The 25,621-nt window shown below is 47.4% G+C and overlaps 1 protein-coding gene across 1 annotated transcript in view; it reads right to left on the minus strand.

Moving 5' to 3' along the window:
* Positions 1-330: 330 nt before the first annotated feature.
* The window catches only part of LOC119455707 (uncharacterized), a 123,665-nt gene continuing 98,374 nt past the window's right edge, over positions 331-25,621 (minus strand). The window contains exons 3-5 of the mRNA XM_037717131.2: positions 19,284-19,616; positions 2,160-2,291; positions 331-1,723 (exon numbers count right to left, since the gene is read on the minus strand). Coding sequence (XP_037573059.1) covers positions 2,200-2,291; positions 19,284-19,616 — 425 coding nt within the window. The 3' untranslated portion in view covers positions 331-1,723; positions 2,160-2,199. The remainder of the gene's footprint in view (positions 1,724-2,159; positions 2,292-19,283; positions 19,617-25,621) is intronic.

Consider the following 25,621-nt stretch of genomic DNA (forward strand, 5'->3'; position numbering starts at 1 on the left):
CAAGCTGGGCGAGTTGTTAACTGAACATGTTTTTGCGGGTAGTGCTGCCCACCTCTAAGACTATCGTTTCGATGTACACCTCCTGACGTAGCAACTCTCTCAGCGGTTTCTCTCCTTTCTTTCCTTTCTTTTCACCACTTGACCTCCTTTCCGCTGCGTAGGGTAGCAGACCGGACGGGCACCTGGTTGACCTCCTTAGCCTTCCTTCTCTTTCTCTCTCTCTCTCTATCAATGCTACAGAAGCAAGGCTGCATAAAAGTACTCGCGTGTTTTTTCCGTCTGTAGCTGAAAGATCACTCCGTTAAACAAAAGTAAGACACACGCTTGACATCGGTGGGAACAAACTTTTATAACATGTTATAGGAGGAACCTTTTACATATAAAGTTGCAGAAACATACAAAATACAGCATTCTTAGGACAAGGGCTGATGACAAACGTTTGCCCTGTGGCAAGCGCAAGTCGAACATCCGTCAATATTGCGTTCCTAAAAACAAAAAAATTCATTAGTTTTAAAGCGAGAATTCTGTTGTCGCGCTACAATGGACGATACCGTAGTAAGAACGCTTTTGTATTTTTCTGGACTATGTTCCTTTTCCATTCTCTTTTTTTGTTCTGAGGAGCTTCGTTTGGCAATGGCGCCCGCATGATGACCATACAATGCGCTATAGGAAACCTTCGGAATACAGAGGCGCGAATTATAGTTGAAGCTAATGCACAGGTTAAAGAATACTGAAACGTCAACTAAGTGAATCAAGCGGTTAGTTCGTCTATTCCTCGTACTTCAAAAAAGTCGTACTTCACAGAAATGCAGACCGTAAGTTGGTGCAAAACAAAAGGTTAACAGCATTAAGCGCAGAAAAGAGTCAAGTCTTCCAAGTAAAAACATGGCCAACACATTTTCGTACTCTGCGACAGGCGCTCTTTGGGGCGCAAAAGCGTTTATTTGAACATTGTGATATAATAATTCTGTGGAAATTTTGGTTTACTACGGTTACCAGCCAGTTACCGTCCTCTTAAGCGGCACCTACCCTGTGGCTTTCTTCTTTATTTTTTTCCCCTCAGCATATATGCTCAAGGACTAGGTGGAACTTTTCTTTCGCGCTGCCATAATGTACACTCTGGAAAATTATTACGTCCTAGAGCGCTATGTTTATGACGCAACACAAAAGTTGAGGCGATGAAAGACAACGCATTGTATTCACTCAATCGAACGCATTGCTTTCGAACAAACATTGTGCAATTATGGTCCGTTAGCGGGGACACAGCCAACGTGCTGGAACGCGAGGAAGTGCCATGCGGAGTCTCGAGAAAGTGCGACACCTTTCAGGAAAGAATAACGGGGCTGTACCGGGAAGAGGAATCGGGACAGCGAACGGTGAAGCGGGCTGTGAGGTTTCGAATGTGCGCTGCTGTCCATAGTCACGGGGAGCAAGCGAGTCACAAGTGCACGCACAAGCACACACACACACACACACGCGCGCGCGCGCGCGCGCGCTTATAGAAGTTCACGCATCTTCGACACACACGCTCGCGCTCTGCACGCTGAAGAACAGGAGGCACTGATGCTTGTGGACCTGGATGTCCGTGACGGGTGACATAGTGGGCGCGGTGGCCGACGTTTCGGGCACAGCTCTCTTTCTAACGACGGCGTCGCTGGCGAGGACGTCTTTCTACAGCCGACTCCGTGAAATGCACGCGGTTCTCCCTACTTGGTTCTTTGGTCTGCAATGATAAAATAAACGAAAGGTATGGTTAAAATATTGCGAAGTGTTTATGCGAGGCAAATCACTTACGCCTACGCCTCTTTCTCTTTCTTTTTGACACTTGCTTGTTTCAATGAATGTACTTCTCAAACACCTTCTTTGTACCATGTTTATATACAAGGTTTAGGTTTTTCATCTTGGCTTCTCTGGATTAGTACAAAATAAGTTTTCCTTTTTTTTACGTAATACTTATTTTGTTCTTATTTTTGATGTGACACAGGACCATTCTCTTCGTAATGCAACGACCATGCCACTATTACTTAATATGAATTACATTTGGTTGCGTAGAACGCGGTCATGGGTAGAAACAGGGTCACCGATTTGCGCTCACGTGGATTAAAAAGCTGGTAGAAAGAGTATATTCACCATTACAAAACGCAATTATCTGTACTCACTTTGATTCAGACGGCGTATCTCCTGCTTGTGTGCCGGCTGCTATGCGAGATCCATCAGGGCGAGTACGCCTGTCAGCACCCTCAGCAAAATGTCCACGGTGTGGAGTCGGCTCGCCGCGCTAACCAATCGTCCTGCAACAGGTGGTCAGAAGCATGACTTTCAGGGCAAGAATAGTCAAACATAAAAAATTAAGGGCAGCTTCACACTATGTGGTTTCGAAGACTGGGCAAACAGCGAAGCTGCAGGCCCTTGCCTAGCTTTAACTGTGCTTTCCTTTGCTTAACTTGGTTTGGCTTGGATGGTTCTTAGCTTTAACTTTGCTTAACTTGGTTTGCCTTGGCTGGTTCTTAGCCAAACTTAGTCGTGCAGCGAATGGTGGTGGCACGTGCAGCGAGTTCGCCGTTTCCTATCATCTTGAAAACTCCTAGTTTCATATAAATGCACATGCGTCTAGGCAGCTGAGCGCGGCGCGGCGCACACGTTGGACTATAGAGGGGTCGGTTTTCACGCCTTCCACAATCACGGCTATCCACTAGCGCATCATGCTCGACGAGACGCGGATGCGGTCCATTCTGGGTGACGAGGCAGGCGCGAAATGCAGAATGTCGCATCTCGACACCGGCTGCAGTCGGGGCACGCCGACGAACGCCGGATACGTCGGCCGCACCTCGCGCTGTGGCGAGGGTAACCTGGGAGATGGTGGTAACCTCGCCGAACGATGACGTCATGCGCGTCGCCTAGCAACGCCGTGCACCAGCTTTCGAGGCGTTGCTAGGCAACGCGCGGTGACGTCATCGCCAGGCGCAGTTTTTTTTTTGTTTGTACTACGCGGCCTAACCAAGATCTTAAACCGCTCCGCTGTTAAAAACGAAAGCATCGCGCTGAAACATTCAGTGCCGCACCGCTGTCAATTAGCTTGCAGCACAAAAACGCCTGGAAGGTATATGAAATTAAGACAACTGGAAAATATAGTTAGAACAGAAATAGGTAATGAATGGAGTCAGCTGGGTTAACGTGACGCGGCCATTTTCGTAGGCCGCAAGCCAAACGGGCTCTGCCGCCAATGTTCTTGTGGTACAACAGTCTCATAGCTCCGCTTCGAACACCACCATACGTGGGTGACCCTAAGTGCCAAGTATTTGAAAGAGGGAGATGGAAAAGCGCGAAACCAGAAAACAGCGAAACCACTCTCAAACAGTCTAGTGCGAACATGTCCGCAAACAATCGTATTGGCGGAGCGGCTCGCGAGTTTTACACGAGCAATTGGCACAAAAGGGAGCCGGTAACTTGTTCGCGTAGCGGCATGCATGGTCACGCGAACAGAGTAACAATACGAGCCACATAGCAAGAAACTAACGTTGCTGTAAAAATTGGAACGACCAATGCCCCAACCCAACTCTAAATCAGAAATTAGATCGCAAACGAACCAGACCTGACAGTCATTAACTAACCAGTCAGTTTAGCGACATGGCATTCAGGTCATTAGCCACGTCATTAGACTCGTCTCTCCTTCTGTTATATTCATTTGTTTTAGCGCCGTGTCAAATCAAAGTGCAGCCACCTACACCCGCTGCAGTAGCCTAATGGCTGTGGCTTTCTAATGCTGGCCGGGAAGTCAAGGGTTCGATTTCCAGCAGCAGCGGCCGCATTGCGATAAGGGAAATGCGGTCGCCGCATTTCAACATGTCGCCTGTGTTTCCTCCACAGAAGACAAACAAAACAATACAGCTTCTCAGGAACACCGGTAAGCTCCAGCCTTCTCCGCTGGTGTTTGCCTACATGGATACGCACAGTTTTTCCTTAGCTCGATTCACCAGCCCCGCAGCGAATTTGTCCTGCAGCTCGGTAATGGTGTCGGGCTTATCTCTCTGTGCTCGTCCCGTTTTGAAGGGAGCCTTCGCTCCACTCTCGCTTCTGACTGAAAGCGGCGCTCGTCGCTTTCGGTGCAATTTGTCGGACCATGTTACCACACAGCCGTGCTTCGGGATAATAGGTAGGGCCACCGACGTACGGGCAGCGGTGGGTTGTTTATTCAAACAGGGACACAGATGCACAGGTGTGTTCTGCAGTAAGGTAAACTACAAATTAGCGCTGGTGTGACTCGATGTGCGTTCGGCCCACAATATGCTTGACAGTGTCGCCCTCCGCCTCATGCGGAAAAACAAGTTCGCGGCTAGTCCGAGAATCTTGCAAGCTTGTCGCCTTCTATTTTGTGAATTTTGAAGCTTTTTTCTTTTCCTTTACCTGTCTTTTTTCTGCCAAAAGCCAGTACGGATGACAATGGTTATTTTTTATTTTCTTTCTTGCACAGGCGGTTGACTGAGAGAGAGAGAGAGAGAGAAACGTGGTGGGAAAGGCAGGGAGGTTAACCGGAAAAGATTCTGGTTTGCTACCCTGCACTGGGGGAAGGGGAAGGGGAAATGAAAGGCGGAAAGAATAGGGAAGAGAAAAAGCAGTCACAAAAAAAATTAAGGTATTAAAAAAAAGGAAAAAGAAAAGGAGGAGGTTCGAAACGTCTGTGAGAACTATAGTCTGTCAGATAGTCCACTCGATCGCAAAAACTTCAAGAGTGCCTTGACTGACTTGTTGTGTGACGACTGTATAGGCCGGCGTTCCAGGACTGTCTGCTCCTAAAGCGGCCGGTCGTCAAGACGTGCCAGCGCGGTCGCGAATGACTGTCTATGTGCGCTGTATTGGGGACAGTGACAAAGTACGTGCTCGATTGTTTCCTCGTCGCCGCAGTGATCACACGCAGCACTATCCTCCCATCCGATGCGGAAAGCAAACGACTTTGTAAATGCGACACCAAGCCACAATCTGCAAAGTACTGTTGTTTCGGGTCGGGATAGTCCAGGTGGAGGTCGAAGTCGAAGACAGGGGTCCAGTCGATGCAGACGTGTGTGTTGCAAACTAGGTGTGTTCCACAACGATTGTGTGGCATCGTTTGCAAGCACTCGAAGTTTCGCAGCTGCATCTGTTCGTGACAGCGGGATTGGTTCCTGTGCGCCGTCTTCGTGAGCAGATCGAGCAGCTTCATCAGCATATTCGTTGCCCATTACGCCACAGTGGCTAGGGAGCCACTGAAAGGTGACGTCGTGTCCTTGCTCGACGAGGCAATGAAGGAGCTCTCGGATTTCTAGGACTAGTTGTTCGTAGGGTCCACGGTGTAAGGCGGAAAGCAAGCAATGTAGCGCTGCCTTGGAGTCACTGAAAACACTCCATTTGTTAGGTGGTTCCTCACGAATTATGCGAAGTGCGCTACGAAGAGCAGCAAGCTCCGCGGCTGTCGATGTCGTCTGGTGTGATGTCTTGAATTTCAAGGTGGAGACTTTCGCAGGAAAAAACACTGATCCTGCAGAACCGTCCACGGTGGTTGAACCATCAGTGTATAGATGGGTATGATCACTGTATTTTTCGTAGAGCATGATCAGCGAAAGTTGCTTGAGAGCTGGTGATGAGAGTTCGGCTTTCGTTCGAATTCCAGGCACTGTCAGTCGAACTTGTGGCTGAGTCAAGCACCAAGGAGGAAACAAAACTCTCGTTGCAGCTGTGTAACCTGATGGAAGGTATGTACGATAAGGCAGTATTGTCTGACAAAAAGAGGCACGTGGTCGGTCTTCTGGCAGTGAGGCTAGATGGTGGGAAGGGGCGCGAGCAAGGTGCCTGACGTGTGCTCTGAGCGCTTCCATAATAATGTGAATCTTGGCTGGGTAGTCATGTGCAATTGCAATGGTTTCTGATGTTGATGTACATCGTGGCAACCCTAGACAGACCCTAAGTGCCTGTGCCTGAGCACTTTCGATTGTACGAATGTTAGTTCTACGGGTATTGGTCAGCACTGCCAAGCTGTACCTCAGATACCCGAGAAACAGCGTCCTGTAGAGTTGCATCATCGCGTGTACTGAAGTACCCCAGGATTTTCCTCCAAGAAACTTGAAGAGATGAGAGATGGCTGTCAGGCGCTTCTTTAGGTTGGTGACATGGGGACTCCAACAAAGGTCACGATCGATGATTACCCCTAAGAACCTGTGCGTTCTGACGTAAGGGATATTTTGTCCATCGATGGTTATGGTGTATGGTGTCATTCGTTTCCGGCTAAATGCGATCAATGCGCATTTTTCTGGGGAAATCTTGAGGCCTTGTTCATTAAGGTACGTCGCTATCAACGCCGCAGATTTTTGGAGCCTAGCACGTACTTGTGGACGCGTCATGCCAGATGCCCAGACGCATATGTCATCCGCATATATTGACAACTTCACCGTATTTGGTAGGCATTCTACTAGGGCAATGAGCACAAGATTGAAGAGTGTTGGGCTCAACACACCACCCTGTGGTACTCCACGGTGTGTATAGTGTTGAGAAGTTGGGCCGTCTTCAGTATTCACAAATAGAGACCGCATATGTAAATAACTGCGTGTCCAACGATAAAGCCTACCGCCGAGGCCAACCATTTCCAGAGCCTCTAATATAGCCTCATGAAGAACATTGTCATATGCTCCTTTGATGTCGAGGAACATAGCGACAGATAATCGCTTGCACGTCTTTTGATGTTGAACGTAAGTAACCAAATCGATGACGTTGTCAATAGAACATCGGTGACGTCGAAAGCCAGCCATTGCGTCTGGATAAACTTCATAGCGTTCCAGGTACCATTCAAGTCTGGCGAGGACCATTCGTTCCATCACCTTCCCAATGCAACTAGCCAGCGCGATTGGGCGGTAGGAAGTAATCTCTAGAGGAGACTTGCCAGGTTTGAGGAGTGGTACCAGGCGGCTGGTCTTCCATTCTTGAGGAACGTTTCCATTCTCCCAGGACTCATTGAAGACGTTCAGCAAGGCACTTCGCGCTAGTTCACCGAGGTGGCACAAGGTACAGTAAGAAATACCATCTGGTCCAGGGGACGACGACCGATTACATAGGGCAAGTGCCGCGTCGAGCTCTTGAGTGCTGAACGGCAGATCCATGCGTGAGTCCCGTGTGTCCGGAACGTAGTCAGAGGTAAGGGAACTTGATCCCACTGACTGGCCTGTAATCATGGCACAGAAATCTTCCGCTACGTCGAGGTCTTGTCGGCGTTGGAAAAGTGCTAGTGCCTTGAATGGAAAGCGTTGTTCCGGAACGGAACGTAGGCCTCTCACAGTTCTCCATATTTGAGACAGTGGCTTGCGGGGGTCAAGGGACTCGCAATACTTTGTCCATCGTTCCGATTCCAGTTTATCCATGCGGCGTTGTATCTTCTTTTGAGTGCGCCGGGCTGTCCTTAGATCGTGAATGGACTTCGTGCGTCGGTATCTTCGTTCGGCGCGACGACGAATAGCACGAAGTCGCTCCAACTCCAGGTCGAATTGCGAGTACTTCGATGAGCACATGAGCGTGCACATAGCGGTCTGCGCCGCTTCTTTAATAGCTTCCTGCAGTCCAGATAAAAGACCTTTCTGACAAGCGTCCTCCAGGTGGTTTTTAAACACAGTCCAATCAATTCTTCGTAGTGTGCTTGGCGGGTGAGTGTTAGACATGCCGTCAATCTTGAGGTAGGTGGGGATGTGATCGCTGCCATGTGTCTCAATGTCCAAAAACCACTTAACGCGCGTGGCAAAGCGGCGTGATACAAAGGTCAAGTCCAGGCAGCTGCTGTACACTGTGCCGCGTAGAAACGTAGGACTTGCGTCATTGAGCAGCAAGAGGTCATGATTGGAGGAAAACGAAGCGAGACTTCGTCCGGTTGCGTTGACTTTTGAGCTTCCCCAAATGGTGTGATGGGCGTTAAAGTCCCCGGTGATAATCCAAGGACCAGGGGACGCTTTTATTATGTCTTCTAGTCTTTTGGTGTCAAACCGGCTTGATGGAGATAGGTACGCGCCTACAAGTGTAAAGGTGAGCTTTCTATTTTTGACGGTTAAGCAGACATACTGATTGTCGTCATGAGGTTGCACAGGCTGGATGACGTAAGTAAGCTCACGGCGAATAAAGACGACTACCTTGCTATTTCCGTTGTTATTTGAGGACGTAACTGACTCGTAGCCGGATAGTCTGATAGGGTGTGTTAAATTTGGTTCGCAGATAACGATTATTGGAAATCGGTTAATATGTACAAACTGGCGAAAATCAGCAATGCGAGATCTTAGACCTCTGGCGTTCCACTGAATAATCGATGCTTCTTTGACCTCCTTACGAAATGACTGGTGGTTGTCAGCCATGGTTCACTCGAGGGTTGCTAGGACTGGGCTCAGCGAGTCCAGCACTTGTAGTCCCCTCCGAGCGGATGGAGTTTCCATGCTGGTCAGCATTACTCTGATGACATCAATTATGGACCGCAACATCGGGATGATTTGGCGGTCTACTGTTGGCAGAACATCAACTGAAGGTTGCTTCGATGGAGGCTTCAAACGTGTAGTCTCCTTGGAGGGCTGAGCGCTCGGGAGCGCTGGCTAGTCTTCTACACGGGAAGGATTTTCCGTTGGAGGCCTCCTTGTGATCTCGGGTCTGCTTGTACTCGAAGCTGATCGCGTTGGCACAATCTGTGCATGAACTGCACCTTGAGTTGTACGTTTCCGTCGATGACGTCGACGTCGACGCCGGATCTTTTCAGAAGCTTCACTGTGAGAAGAGCTGTCCCTAACCATCTGTTTCAGGATAGCAAATTCTTTTTTGATCCGTGGGCAGTCTTTAGATGTGGCTTCATGAGAACCGTTACAGTTGCCACATCTAATGTTGGTTGCGCGGCAGACGTCTGCAGTGTGCGACTCCGCACATCGAGGGCACACTACAGATTTTGCACAGGCGCCCTCGACATGTCCAATCTTGAAGCATTTGTGACATTGAAGCGGCTTAGGGACAAACGGCCGAACAACATGTCGGAAGTGACCAACCTTGACATGCGAAGGGATAGAGTCGCCCTTGAAAACTATCTTCACGCAGCGGCTGTTTCCAAGGCGGCATACGTGCGTTATGACTACTCCTTCATACGCCGGTTTAATCAGAATGGGCAGGTCTGAGTTCGTAATTGCCAGGTCAATATCGTAGATTACGCCGGCAGTGCAGGTTTCTTCCATTGGTATAACCGGTCTTACTTTGATGTTTCCCAATTCTGTTATCTGTCGGAGCTTATCCAGCGCATTTCCCCGGGTCGTGTCGACATCCAAGACATTCTTGCGCGTGTTTATTCGGACCTCCTTAATTTCATTTGGTGCCATTCCCTCAAGGAAAACGGAGAGAGCTTGCCTGTTTAATCCTCGAAGGCTGATGGAATTATCCACAGGGATGAAAAGGATGGTGTGCGGCCAGCGCTCAGGTTTTGCATGCAGGGTTGATGTACTCCCGGGTGATGACGTCTTGATGAGTCTTCTTTTTGCCTTTCGGCTCCTCACCGATACAAAGCTGTCGTCCGATGAGTCGTCGCCTGTGACCGAGTAAATCTCAGTGTCTTCGCTGGTGCTAGACCAAGTACCTCGCTTCCTTGAGGAGCTTGTCAAAGTAGACCTCTGGCCCGGCGGGATTGCAGGATCCGCATCCATGACCACGAGAGCAGGAGCCTCAGTGGAGTCTTCACTGCTGGTGGACCGGTTGCCCCTTGTCAATGAAGAGCTCGCCGTGGTAGACTTCTGGCCACACAGGACTGCGGGAGGCTCCGCGTCCATAGCCGCAAGGCTGGACACATAAAGCGCCCCGGAAATCGTGGAAAAATGGACGAAATATAGCTAGCCGAGATAGATGCGTTCTAGCAAAGAGCAACTTCGTCGTCGTTCGCCGCGCACTTCGGCGGTTGACTGATATTGCATTGTGTTATGTGCACGGCGCCCATGTCATCTTTCTGTTCATGTATGAGCTCGACATGCTGTAGCACTCAGTCCGAGAATTGCGAAAGTTCTGAAATTGAGTAATACAATTCGTATCGCACGACAGAATATTCTGCTTTGAGCGTCAAAAAAGATATATGTGATTGCACTATGACTGTATTTTCTGACTGCATTTTCAATACATAAGCAGTATCTATTGAACATATTTGCGCGGGCAACTGACTGGACAGTGAAAATGCAGGCACAATCACTGCAGAGATAAATGAGACGAATAAAACTGCTTGCGAGATAAATTTGTGTCCGTGATGCAAAGCAACGGTTTCAGTACACACGTAGCTGTGAGCTCAGCCGGTGAGTCCGATCTTTTAAAACCACGCGTCTCCGTTATGTGTCCCGACTCCTCCTGAAGTTTTTAAGTAGTGTTGACTTAGCCAATGATTGGTAATGCTTGGAACATTCATTTGAGGGCGTTGTGCCGAGTGGTGGGCTGTTCGGCGCCGCGCCGTAAGCAGGATCGATCAAAGGCTGAGAGATTGTGTCCTGTTCCACTTCGCTGTGCGCGGCGTCGTCTTGTTCACCCGTCTCGGGATGCGCTTTTGAACATTGACGAACTTTTCTGAAAGGATTCGCTCACGCGGAGCAATCGCCGGCTCCTCCTGCATGGCTAGATCGTCCTGCCGCCTGCAACGTTCTTCTCCTCCATTAACAACCGGTGACGATTTAAATCGAACCTCACGACTTAAGGCTGTCCGTGTATTCATACGTGTGGGATCGTACAATGTAGACCAGTCGCCGGGGTTCGTGCAGGTTGCAGAATGTGCTACGCTGTTCGCCTCGCGCGTGTGATCTCCCTAGAGAAGCCTGTATTGCTGTTAAATAGACTGTAGCACTCGCGAAGTATCTGATCTTTGAGAGCGATAACATTATTAAAGTGATCATTCGCCCAAAGCATTCACCGTCGGAAAATTTGTAATAAAAATGTCACAGTTTCGCCCTAAGGGCGAAGCAATGAATGCAATAGCAACACAGCAATGTCATACGAAGTAAGGTGAGCGGTTTTGGTAGCAATATGAATTGTAGTAAACATGAGCTGATTAAGTAAGCAGGTGTGCTGCGGCGTAAGTAGACCGACATGAAGAGAGACTCGATGACCACGAGAAGGCGCGTGTGAAACGGTGGTGTTGATGAGAAGCGCTTCCCATGGGCAGCGCGTGCGAAGGGACACACCTGTAGCGCTGCACTGCCGATCCGGGCAGCATTGCATGTGTAGCGTGCGTTGGAAAATGTGGCCCGGCTATTACTAACGGAATGAACAAGCGTGGTATGAGCGCGCACAAACAAACATGAATAGATCACACTGAATGACTGCAGACAACTACTGTCAAAACGCTGGCAGCAAGCGCATACGCCGCAGCGGGCGAAGGTACGTGCGGTCTATCGCTTCAACGGAAACTGAGCGGCGAATGCAGAGCGCATAAAGGTCAGAGCCGTGTGGAGATAAGAGACGGTGCGGGCGAGCGACGAGCGCGGTTGTTGGCAAAGTAGAAGTGCACCCCCCCCCCCCCCGCTCCCTTCGGCGCTGGCTTCCCGCTTCCTTGCTTGCGCGTGGGAGATTGAGTGCGTTCGCTCTCCGTGATAGCGCGCGTGCATACGGCGCGCGGCGAAGATTTTATCTATACGGAACCTCACGGAGAAATCCGGTTGAAGTGTCCATATAATTGCTATCGCAATAATAAAAAATATTAATGATAGCAATATTGAAGAGGGAGAGATGAGGAACAACGATCTCGCTGAGGATTGAATTAAGGAGTGTTGTTTGACGCGTTTTTTTAATAATATTTTGTTTTCTGCTCCGGACAAGCGCTCTTACCATAACGGTATTTCGCGTCCAATAGAATATGTTGCGCTCGCGTTCTCGACCCCAAATTTGTATTTTTCTGAAACCACATGTTGGAAATTTTGTCCAGGACTTCTTTGGCATACGTACCAACGTGCACGACGCATATTGAATGCAAAAGCGTGTGACCTCTTGAGAAAAACAGTTACAAGCTCTGGTGTCAAAAGGGAAAAAAACTGACTATCTAGAGAGTTGTGCGGACGCAAGTATCATGCCTACTTTATTTATATCCCATTGAGTGTCCTCAACACGACGTCCAGCGCAGATATTTACAGACTGCACTAAACCGACAGGACTTTACTGAAACAAATATTCTTGGAACCTGGCCAAATCCGTTCATAGCGCAGAATGCCATTCGTACAATGCTGCAATTTTCGGGAAACGCCAGCTACAATGACTGATTGTAGTGCTGCTGTGCGTCCTGCTGTGTGCGCGTAGTGCTCATTTTCTCTTTCTCTCCTTCTTTTCCTTTTACAGCGTAAGCTGTTATGGGCTCATTCCAATAGCCGTTTCGATTCGCGATGGTGTCAGCCGCCGCCGCTGGTGACCGTAACCGCTATCGCCGGAAATGCGAAAAAAGTGCCCGAACCCCGCCGGGATCGAGCCCAGGCCCGCTGTGCGGGAGTCGGATACTTTACCACTGAGCAACGCAAGCTCTTGCTATCAGGTAGCGTAAAAATGCCCTATTATCGCGCCCTAGGCAGGCGCACAGGCGCATACGACGATATGCGATTCAGACGAAGCACGCAGTCAACGCGGGATCACGTTGACTGCCAGTATGGTGGCGCCATCTAGTTAAGGCGCCTGCATACGCAGCGTGCGCATTCGCAGACGACCAGATGCGATTCAGACGAGGCGCGCGATCACGAGCCTCCGCCAGTATGGTGGCGCCATCTAGTTAAGGTGCCTCCAAACGCAGCGTTCCCAACATGTAAGTTGCATACAGCAATTGCATGCTGCATGTAACTAGACCTAGTTAACTCAAGCAGGCTAGGTGACTATTTGTCACCCGCCCGTTTTGAAGATTTCAATAAACAATCATGATCATCATCGTCAACAACAACGTACCGTGCCACGGGTCAAGGGATGTGAGATGTGCGCCACGTATTCTGGATACCTCTTCAGCACACGTTATAGTGTCTCCTCGCAAGGTACGAAGCGTTGCTGAAGAAGCGAATCGTTGAGCTACGTGCGCGGCTACAACCAGGCATCATCGGGCTCAGCAGACTGCTGTGCAGAGAGCATTACAAGCCTCAGCTCGCCATCGACGCCGGGCGGACCGTTCAGATCGTTTTCGTCAAAACAAGGCAAAGAGAATTTGTCGCTGTTACGATTCACTTAAAGCTGCGATGCCCGGACCACGTGTATATGTATACATATATATAGTGAATTCCGATTCACGTTGAGCAACCATGCTCCGACCGCGTGCAGGCACATGGTGATCGGCGTGCCTAACGATCTCGCTCGTCAACATGAATAGACGTGTCAGTCGTGAGGGTCAGAGAAAAAACTTGTCGCTGAGTCCTCAACGTTGCTCCTCCGCAGAGGACGTTCACCCGGCTCCAGTCTCCTACCATTTATGCTAGCCTTGCTCCCCCACCAAGGACGTTCACCAGGCTAGGGTCTCCTACCATTTATGCTAACCTTGCTCCCCCACCAAGGACGTTCACCGGGCTCTGGTCTCCTACCATTTATGCTAACCTTTGGATTGTCCTAGCCTGCATTAGGGGAGAAACGAGGGATAAAGTGCCCGGATGGTGGAGGGTATGAGAAGGCCAGCCAGCAGCCACGTGAAGAACACTTTTCTTGTACGTTGTTCTTTGGAGCACACCGCTCACCCATAACCATGTATTAAACGTCTGTTATTTGTTCATACGTCGCCTCATCTTCCCTGCCGAACCCTCTCCGATGGTCAACCTCGTTCGAGCTCCAAGCAGATGCTGTTGAAAGGTACCCCTCAACCTCGGCCCGTGAGCTAATGGTTTAGCCATACCTAACGTACCGAGCTAGCAGACAAAAGCGCACAAAACCCACTCGTTAACGAACCATTCGTCGACGTTGCTATGCGCTCCCTGACGAACGGGCTCACTGAAACAGCATGACAACGAGCCGTAATAAAAGACTTAGGCTCCCTGCAGCTCTGAAAAGCGAGAGCAATGTAGCGTCAATAAGACTGAGTCCGTATTCAGAAATCTCTCTTACACTAGAATTGTTCGTAATAAAAATTTTCAGCCATTTCTGATTCTGGACTGATTATTAGCGAATGCGGCTAGCTAATGGAAAATATCACTTACCAAAGAAGAACTTTGTAAGTAAATCAGCTCCTGACGTACTTAAACATCAGCTGAATGTTATATCATTGTGTTTTTGCCATTACCATAAACTACACGCATTAATAGTAACTTTCAGTATGTAGTATGTTGGTGGAATGACTCATTTTTATTCAAGGAGGTGCTGTATTCAACACTCTCCACGCACAGGCCGCGCATGCGCAGTCGATATCATGTCAGCATGACAGTGTCGCCGATGACGCGAGCTCATCACGAGTATACATAGAATTCTAGAAAATAACAGAGATTGATCATTTGTTTGCGTTAGCCAGAGAAAGATGTCACAACCTGATCTAACATCAACGTAAATATACTGAATGCATTTGGCTTGCGATGCATTAGACAGCGGTCGTTTCAACAATATAATAAGAAATAACAAGTGCTCGTAACGCAACAACGCTAACCGAAATTGAACGTTGTTATGCTCCTTAAGTTAGTTTCGCTCGCAAATTTTCCTTGTACCAATTCAGGCACACGAGGCAAATAAATTTTTGTGAATACAGAGTTATTCGCTTTAAATAGTTACACAAATTCGTGCAGCGCTAGGCGATGATAATGCGCACTGAAGTCCGAGGATCTCTACAGTGCCAGAGAGACCAAAGAGTAGCACTCTCCACTGTCAACATCAACAATGAGCAGAAGGCTTAAGTACTGGCCAGTTACCATGGTAACGAAGGCGACTCTGCGAATGACAGGCACGCCTTCGCCGTTGGTGAAAAAAGACCGGCAGATCCCACGCCCTGTGGGAATCGATGTTAAGCGACGCAGTGTCCGGGGAGCCTACCAAGTTAACGAAACGACCATGAGAGCACCAAGACGTAGACGGCTGTTTCATGATCTACATGACACGCATGTCATGACATTCATGTCATGAGTTCCTCAGGAGTCCCTTTAGCTACGCCTAAGAGACCTTAAGGCGAAAGCCTTAGTCATGTTGAAGACGATGACTTCTACCATCAATCTTTAGCCTTTGCCTTCACTTAGTACCCACGTCAGAACCCATTTCAGTGGCTTTTCAGTGTTAATATTTTTTCGCTGAGTCATTGTCATTTTTGCTGAGTCATGCTCATGACTATGACTTCTGCCATCATCCTTTAGTGTTTCCTTCCCTTAGTACTCAGTTGCAAACCAATTTCAGTGGTTTGTGAATGTTAAACTTTTTTTACCGCGTCATTGTCATTTTTGCAGTCATGCTCATGACTATGACTTCTACCATCATCCTTTCGTCTTTCCTTCCCTTAGTTCCCACGTCCCAAACCCTTTCAGTGGTTTTTTAGTGTTAATGTTCTTTTGTTGGATCATTGTAATTGTAGGCGGCTGTTTCATGACCTACATGACACGCATATCATGACATTCATGTCATGACCTATTATTTATGTTCGTCATGTACTGTTGTCATACTATGGCAATGTTGGTACCAACCAAGTTAACAAAACTAAGAGAGCACCAAGACGTAGGCAGCTGTTTCATGACCTACATGACACACATGTCATGATATTCATGTCATGACCTTTCATTTATGTTCATCATACACTCGTGTCATACTATGCCAATTTCGGTAAATATCAAGTTAACGAAACGAGCATGAAAGGCTAGATAGATAGATAGATAGATAGATAGATAGATAGATAGATAGATAGATAGATAGATAGATAGATAGATAGATAGATAGATAGATAGATAGATAGATAGATAGATAGATAGATAGATAGATAGATAGATAGATAGATAGATAGATAGATAGATAGATAGATAGATAGATAGATAGATAGATAGATAGATAGATACTGTCAAAGTGGCAAATGTTCGCCAAGAAATGCTTCGCATTTGAAACCCGGCGGAAAATGACGACGGCGAAAGTTTCAAATATCGATGGCAGTAAGGAAACCCCGCAGCCAGGAGCGAATACGCTTGTCGTGAGCGTGCATTGCAAGAACGGTTGCCTTTAAGCTTCTTGAGAAGCCGCCGCAATCCTCCTCGAGATTCTTCGCAGCAGACACCGCGTGCGCGAATTCGGCATGCAGATGAAACAGTTCCGCGCCCGAGGCTTTCTAGAAGAGAAAGAGGCCATATGTTTCCCGGACAATATGGTAGCAGAGCTGAGGACATTGCTGACAAAAACGAAAACAACAACAACAACAACAACAAACGACGCAGCAGGATTGCTCCATGTCGGCATTCAGCCTGTGCGCGAGCTTTTTTCCATCGAAAGACGTGGCACGCCAGAAACCGCACCTCAGACCAAACCCTTTCACCCTCTCCCACTTGCCGCCTCTTCGCATTCGTTCTGTCACTGTCACCGTACGTGACGAAATAACGCTGAAACGGTTTGGTCCCTGCGAATCTGTGTAAATCCACGCCTCTCTCTCTTTTGTAGGCCACGTGTTCTCGCGGGTCTGTTGCATTTGTATGCGCTGTTTGCCGGTTGATATCGCTTCTCTCGGCTGCTCGCGCTCACGCTTTGCGATACAGCCTCCGGTATTTCGCACTCGGTTACTCGTTCACTGCGCTCCTAAAATTCCTCGATTCCGGTGTTATGCCCTGTAGCAAGGCGCCTTGCGTGTGTGGCGTCTCTCAAATTTAGCCTCCTGCTTCAAAGCCTGTCGAATGCGAACGCGTGCGCACAGGCACAAAACAAAGACCCGAGCGTTATCTGTGCTCACCTACAACAAAAATTGATAATGAAGAAAGCCGCGCTCCTTTCGGTGACCCGAGAAAAAAAGTTGACGCTTTCATTTTCATTTCTCTAACCTCTGAACATGTCCCCAAAACCTAAGGAAGGCGAATTATCGTCAGTATTTCTTTTACAGCGAAGCTGTTAGCCCCTCAGTGGTCGGTATTTTTCGAGTCCGTACTTTAGCAGAAGTCATCATCATCAGCAATAGCTAATACCCCCTAAGCATGCGAAAAATGCAATCGCTCATCCCCCTCATTATCCAGAGGCTACAAGCACTCAGTAAATTGAAGCGGACAGTGCATAGAATAATTGGAATCACATATATATACGTACAGAACAGCGTACGTTTCAATAAACAACAAGCTCAAAACAACCATCTGTCATCATCAGCAATGGCTCCTACACCCATAAGCTATGACTCATACCACCATTACCAAGCAAAACATGCAATCGCTCATACTGCCGTAAGGCATACGCTACAAGCGCTCAACAAAGTTAAGCAAACAGTGCACACATTCATTGAAATCACCCATACAGCAAGTCCAAAACAAGCATCCGAACCATAAATTATGCATTGCATGCAGCAGTGTTAGTGGTGGTTTTACAACGGTTTCGCTGGACATCCACTTTCGCCGGGCCGTGATGGTGGGTCAATTTTTTTATTTCTCTTTTCAAAAGTACTGCGCCGCTTGTTCAAACAAGAAGCGGCACCTTTGGCAATGGGGACGTGGCCCTACAAATAAATAGCAAATAGACTGGTGCAACAACACTTGGACGAGTTGTTAGATCCTGTCCTCAAGCTTCTTCAGGGCTGTTAACAACCGTGTTTTCGTTGCTCTTGTTGTATCAGAAGCAAGCTACAGCGCAATTATACAAAAAATACTAACATGTATTTGTCGAGGGCTTCCAGTTTTTTTTTTTTTTTTCATTTATACTTAAGCACAGCAGCCGAGTTGAAAAGCACGTCAGATGGTTCCTACTTCTCTCGCAACACAAATATTTACTTTCAGGTTGAACCCTTTCCCTTATCAATCCTCTTTCACTCACTTTAGACCATGCACGTGAGCCCTCTCTGGTTCGAATTTTCTTTTTTATTAATGCATTTTTAGATAAATACTTCACTTCGTGCTGTTAGGATGGAAATGAAAAGTAACACGAAAATTTTAGAGCGGGTTTTCGTATTATAATGAAGTATGTTAAAGTGCTGCTTCGAACTTCAAAATGTGCATTTACACTTCCATGAATAATGACTACTGAGTATTTGGAGACTTTGCATGCCATATGAGAATTTCTGCAGTTTTCTCAAGTCATCAAGACTGAGTGACCCTCTGCGAGTCAGTGATGAACATTGCAGTTCTTCTGCGTCTCCAGCGTACCTGAAGTCTGTCGCTTCTCCTCCTCTTCGCATTTTGCTTTCTTCCCCCCCCCCCCCCCCCACTCCTCCAATTTACGGTAGCCAATCGTACACAGGGCTAGGTAAACTTCCTGCGTCTCCTTTACCTATTCTTTATACCTACAGGTCATGCAAAACGTAATATCTCATTGGTGGCACTATGCCGGTAGATATTTGCGGCACTGAACCATAACCTCACCATTACTCCACGTGTGAAAATGGCAAAATTTCAGGAGGAGCCATAGATTTGCGTCATTAGGTCCACGAAAATTGCGTGATTCTAGTTGTTGGAACACGGAGTCTGCAAAAGAATACGTGCTTTCGCTTTAATGCGATTAGGATTCTTAGCCTACTTCAACTATACTTTCTATCTATCTATCTAGCTAGCTAGCTAGCTAGCTAGCTAGCTAGCTAGCTAGCTAGCGATTTGTCTAGGCTGCTGACGACAGCGTCTCAAAACGCTGGTTTTCCAGAGGGAATAATGCGAGAACGCACCCCTTACCACCAGTCCTAGCGGTACCATCGGTACCCCCGCCTAGGGGCACCGTACCACCACGCGACGTTTACCGCTGTGTTTTACTCCACAAACTTCGGGATCGGCCTACGAAAATAGTTAAACAGTGACAATAAATCGCAGTTAGCTCGCAACGAATGCCAAACTCATTAAAACCCCTTCCCCATTTGCGTTAAGACAGCCCTCAAAGAAATTTGAATTCAGTTTAAATCTACAGCATAAGCAATACAAATAGGCATAAGCGGTTCATCTGACAAAGTCGTGAGCGATATTAGCGCATACATTTTCCTGTGCTTTTTCTCACACGGTAGAAAACTAGTGGAATAATGTGCTATAACCAGATATGACAAGACTCGTCATTTCACCCGCTTTATTTAGCATAATAAGCCCCTATGACTGGGCTCTATTTAGGACGTGGCCCCATGAAGAAAGCATGTTGCATCGTTGATGGTTCCGCAATCTCTGTTGTGGAGTTATTACTCGAATATTCCTTGTTTCTTACAGTGCATTCCTTACCGGGTTCAAACTCTAGCCGCCGCTGCTGCCTAAAGTTGGTCTCCGGAATGGCAAGCACACACTCGAACACGTACTCCACGTGACCGGACGCGTCCAGCGTGCGGCTGTCCAGCGCATACGTCAGGCGCACGTGGTAGCCCGCAGCGCCTTCGGCGGGGGTTGGAGGAGCCAGTCTCGCTGGTGCCGAGGCCACGGGTCGCGACACGGGGTCCCGGCCGCTGCTCTGGTACAGGAACAACGTCGGTTGTGGGAACACGCCATCCACTTCGCACGACAGGTTCGTCACATGCGCCGACACCCGCTCGAAAGTGAAGTCGAACCTCTTGGGAGGAGCTGCGGTTGAAAACAAAATACCCAAAGTGTTTCAGTGAAGTGTGAGCGCGGAGGCTGAACGCTGAAGGACGCCTAAGCGTGGCTTCTTGGGAAAAATAGAAAAACAGCGGAACGCTACGCCAACAAAACAACTCGTATGTTGTCGTACGACCTTCTTCGTGCAACATTTGCGTAGGCTTTCGCTGTTTAGCCCAAGACGCGATCCGCTTGCTAGCTCAGGAACCTGCTATCCCGCTTTGCTGTATGCTTGTTCGCTAGAGCCACGCCTTTTTGTTTCTCGAGCCTGCTGCGTCATGCTGTGTCTTTTCTATTCATGGTGGTCTGAAACCAATCGACTGTTCTACCAAAAATTACATGAATCAAGTAGCTGAAAAGTAGCCCGCTAAACACAAATTAGTTGATTCACAGATAAGGAATACTTCGCAAAGGTAACAATATGGCAAATGTCGGAGTCACAGTGCGCTGCTTCCGTCAAGACGGCTTGAAGTTTGCCATATCCTATGCTGTCATAGCCATGCGCTATTACGAATGCAGAATGTCTTTATTTTTATTTATTTGTACTATCTCATCGGATAATGTCACATTGTAAATACAAACCCTGGCTCGGAAAACTTCCTTCATATTTCTCTTATTCGCTGATTTTGCGATTCACAAGTGCCACCCCAGCTGTATCATTAAAAATAAACATCACAAAATGATTTCTAAGGCATTCGCCAAAGTCATATTCCAATTATAATTCAGGTGTTTTGTGAATAGTGCCACAGAGACAGTGAAGGGGCTGCTACTGTCGGTCGGACGAAGACGACGGCGACGAAGTGGCCAGAGGCGCGCGACAGCCTTTTGCATCCGTCGCCGCTGCTTGTCCAAACCCTGGATATAGCAATACTCCCTAAATAAACGTTATCCCCGTAACATCTTTTGGTGGAGGTGCTGGGTAAACCTGTCAACGTGCCGGCTCCATCAACCAAGCACGGAACTTCGAAGCGGTCGCCGTCTTGGTTGCTCCGCGATGACCAGTGAAGTGCCGACGGTGCAGAAGCCACCGGCTCCTGTGATTCTTTTGCACCCACAAGACGCGGGAACCTTTTCTGGTACGTTATCCCCGTAACAATATGACCATAGATCTTTAAAAAAATATTTCTGGGGTTTTACGTGCCAAAACCAGCTTGTGATTTACAGTATTGGGGGACTCCGGAATAATTTTGACTACCTCTGGTTCTTGTAAAAGCACCAAATGCACGGTACACAAACGCTTTTGCATATCGCCCCCATCAAAATGCAGTCGCCACGGCCTGGATTCGATCCCGCGCACTCGGGCTTAGCTAATAAGGGCCAAACCAAAGCCACTACGCTACCACGGCAGGTCACTGATCTTCTTGCGTCCAAACATAATTTATTCGCGTTTAACGATCCACTAGACTTCACCACTACCCAGCGCAGCGCGTAGTAGCTATAGAAGCACAGTGCCTGCAGGCATAAAGTACGGCGCCGTTAATCTTACGCAATAGTTGTAGCTGTGTAGAAAAATACGGAGTCTTCAGGAAGCAACGAACGTAGCCGATCTTTTCCTCAACATGGTGCTCGCTAATCTGATAGATGGTTTATGTTCTGAAATGAAGCAGCTCCCTGACGGCTTATTTCTCAATGGAGGATTATTGCTTACCGTACTATCCCCTGCTACCTAATGGTTCTTACTGATCAAGCTCCGGGCTTATCCCACTTCGGCCCCCATTTCAATCTAACATTTTCTTTTATTAGATAACCTCAGCTTCAGGGATCGACTTTACCATCCCCCTTCGTAGGGTACAGCAATAAAAAGGTTCCCAAATTCTCCATCATTTATACGTAAATCACTGATATTTAATGAGTTAAAGACAGTTAGCAAAGTTCGGAGACTTGGCGCCCTTCAGCCTTCCCTCTCTAACGCTTGGATGCAGCGCGGCTAAGCCATACGCAATGTCGTTAGAAGAAGTTCATTACGTTCCTGGATTAGTACTGCCAGGTGCATCGAAGGTTATTCAATGCATTCGCACCATGCGCTGGGCGTTCTACGAATGTGAGCAGATGACTCCTCCATCCACCCTTTACCTTGCCCTGCTTTTTTCTTCCCCCCCCCCCCTTACTTTTTGAGGCTGGTACTTTGCGTAAAGAGACGCAATGAGGCAAGCTCGATTTTGCGCAGGACCCCTTCTTTCCTTCACCGCTCTCCTGGACTTTGAACGCATTGCTAATAAGCCATTGGGAATCAGCAGCCGGAGCTGCTGCACCACCGAACGGCGCTTCTTTAATGAATACCTGGCTCCTGCTGCTAATTACTCTGAACGCCATTTCGCGCATGCCACCGGCGGGAGAGGAGAGCGGGAAACGCGCGCTAGCCGCATGGCAGTAAGCGCTGCACTGTCCATAGGTACGCACTTTTCGAGTCGAAAGGGAGCCGAATGCGACAGAAAGAGCAAAGCTTCACCCGTGAGAAACTTATTTGGGCAGGGAGTGCAACGGAGGATCGGCGCTCAAGCTTACTCAAAGTAGCATCTGAAGTTAGATGGGCGCAGGTAAATGAAGTACGCGATGAGCGTTTGTATTTTCTTGGTATTTCGAAGTTAGGACTAATGAAGCGGATATAGACGAGGAGCCTATGGCTGCTCGTTACGCTTTTCTAAGATAGAATGTGATTCACGTGTCATGGTAGTAACATCGGTAGATTAAAATGCACTACAATTATGTGTAACTGTTTTCACCCTTTGCGGGTCGCATTGATAATAAGTAACACCATAAGTTCTGTAAAAACATTATGGTGCGAACAGAATTATTTTTTACTTATACGTATTCACCAGCTAATAATTTCCCAACAGCGACAACGTCGAAACACTCAACATTAAAGAGTTCGTTCGGAATTTCCCTTCACATAACTTACTTCCAGGTACTGCTGCTCCCTATGACGTGCCCGACAAACAAAAATATGATATGATGACGTATTCCGCTGAAAATTCCGGTAGAATTACAAAAATGCCATTTTTTTCAATTACCCTTTTGTCAGAAAGGCAGCTAGACAAGAATAAGTGAGAGTTCTTGTGCGCGGAGTAGTGACCTTCCCCTTTTTTTTTTTTTTTTTTTTTTGTTTTGGACTACACCAATTCTCTTCCCGTCAGTTGAAGGACATCCCAGTTTTGTTACGCATTCGGAAACTAGCAAGGGTGAAGAGGAGCGTTTACGCACCAGTACCGACAAGATGTCCGCGCAACAAAGCCTGCAAGTGTTCATCACTGCATGTTCCTTGCATAAATAGACGACCCTTCAGCAACATCGTTAAAGCAGGCGAATATTCCCAAGAAGCCTACGAACAAATTTCAACATGTGTCCTGGCAACTCCATGGCAAAACACCGGAGACGCACAATTAGGACGCGAAGATTGATACATACTTTTATAGGGATTTCCTCTCCACAGGAAGAAAAAAAAAGGCAACAGAAAAGCCCTGGTCTTCTTGTTTCCTTTTCGTTTTTGTTTAATTTCTTTCTTCTTTTTTTTTCCAAGCCCAAGTGTCACCTCCAGCGTAATAGGTCCCCGCGTACTCCTCGAATGACGCTTTGCGGTAGCTCACAGCGAGCCGGGGATATATAAATCATGCTCGATTTGCGTGTCCCGGTTTCGCGAACGCTGATGATATGTCTCTAATGGAGCAACAATGAGTAATGGACGCCGTTTCCAACCACGGGGCGGCCGCGTTTGTGCAGCAACATGATAACACGTCCCCTCTAGCACTACTCTTGTAGCACCTACACGGCTTGCAGCCACTGTCGTTGCCGCACAGGCTCATTTCCGATGCAACGTTCTTTTCTGGTCCGCCCACGTTGATTTCGCAAACAGCTTGCACACATTTCGCGGCGACACATGCGAGTCGCAGCCCGCGTTCTTGCCTCTCGTGGAGACGTGAAAAATTGTGATCCCCACTCATTCGGGAGACCACTGAGAAGATCAGGAGAGATTGTTTCTGCGGCGTCGACGTGCTTGGTCAACAGAGACGTTCGTCTTCAAAATGACAAACAGTGCTTACGACGGAACAAGTGATACGAAAAGGACAGAAGCGCTGACTGCCAAAAGATGTTATTAACAGTCTTACAGTATATCAGGAACTAATAGTATGTCGCTTATCTGTCTTTTCATGTTTGTACGACTCCGAAAATAATTTAGTCGATAGTCAGCGCATCGGTCCTGCTGGTATCACTTGTCCCGTCGTTTGCTCTGTTTGCATGTTGAACTTAGAACAACTAGCCCAGCGTAAAGCTCTCAAGCATTCATTTTGTCCTTTCAACATTTGTTTCGAGCATCGTTGCATGCTCGCGAAGTTGCTTGTATAAATTGTGACCACGTAGGCTTCTCTAACAAACTACTAGGCCTGCATTTGAAAATACAATATTATTCAGTGCCTTTACTACGTCACTGATGAGGAAAATTAACGCAACAAAAAGGCAACGCACGCAGGAAGGGAAGGCTGTGTGCGTTGTCCTTGTGCTGCGCTAATTTTCATCATCTGAAACGCAAAACAAACTACACCGACAATGCATTCTTGTTTGCTGCAACAATTCTTAATCACCGTAAACGAGATGCATTCGGCAGACATGTTATTCGCTTCTCTTTTTTCGTTATATGAATCATTTCAAGAAAGTAAGCAACGATTTGTAGAGATTTCTTTCATATTTTGCATTTGTCAGATGCAGACGTTCTGTTCTAAACAAAATTTCGTTGGCAACATGCCTTGTAGTGCGACACATGCGTAGCTTGCAATATAAAGTTGATGTTGCTACAAACTTCTTTTTAATCTGCTTTGACTTGTGAAAGGTTTTGGCTGTAAAGGAAGCTGCCGAAAAGTGGGTAACACCACAGAAGCGCGATACCTACAAAGGATTACTTGTGTTGTCTAACGATGGTGCCGACTCTGCCGGAGGCACTTATCGAGATTCTTATCTATAACAATTTCTTTATCACTCACCTCAGTCATTACTTTCTTGTTTGGGATATTACATCTGCCACTAACACTAACCATTTCTTTGTTTTATAGAAAAAAAATTGCTCGCCTCATTTCCGACGTGCGCTTAATATCCCTTTAAAACCACAATCCAAGGAACTTGGTACTCAGAAATTCACAGATTTTCTTATCAGCTAGCTCTCGCCTATATAAAAGCATTAAAACAAAACACAACGTTTCTATCTGCTTTTGCAAACCTTGAGAGACGCCCTGTAACCTATAACGCCCGCACCCCGAACAATGTCTTGTGCCCCACAGACCCACAAATTATGGAGGACAAATGGCACGTCACCTACTTGCCAGCTTGCTGAACGCTTTTGATGCACAAAACTTCAACCTTAATGAATTTACTTCTTCTGCTACGCGCAACAATACATCCTCAAGTGATAAATAAGGCCTTCCGATGTTACCTTCTCCTTCCACTACTTAACCTGATATTGGTCAAATTTATTTATTGTGTTTTCTGATATCTTCCGTGCGAAATCTCTGTGCGCGTTGTCATGACAATATTTTCCTTGTTTTTGTACTCTCATTTTGAGATAACTGCCTCGCGCGGCTGCACGAGCCCTATCTTGAAAGTGACCTGCTATGCAGACAGTCTAGACGTCGAGGAACACCGAGGGCCTAAAGTTTCGTGTGCGCTATATCACCCATACCCTTGCGCGTCACCCGCGTTCACGAAGTCACGAAACGTCATTGGAACTTTTTTTGTCTGTGGCAGTGTTGTTGTAATAATGACCATAACAAATAATGACCGCACATGACAATAATAACGACCATAATAACGATAATGACCCTCACAAACGTGTTCGGCCTTGATATACCCGCTTAAGGCCCTGGGCGTCTTTCGTGAAACACGAGCCACCATAAAACAAGTCGCAAGTCAACATTTCGCACCTGGCGTCTCATGCGCAGGTGCTCAAAACATGAAATTAATTCGTCGATATTTTAATCAATGATAAGTAAGTGTCACTGATACAT

This window comes from Dermacentor silvarum, chromosome 6 (genome assembly GCF_013339745.2).
Source record: "Dermacentor silvarum isolate Dsil-2018 chromosome 6, BIME_Dsil_1.4, whole genome shotgun sequence".
NCBI classification, from domain to species: Eukaryota; Metazoa; Arthropoda; class Arachnida; order Ixodida; family Ixodidae; genus Dermacentor; species Dermacentor silvarum.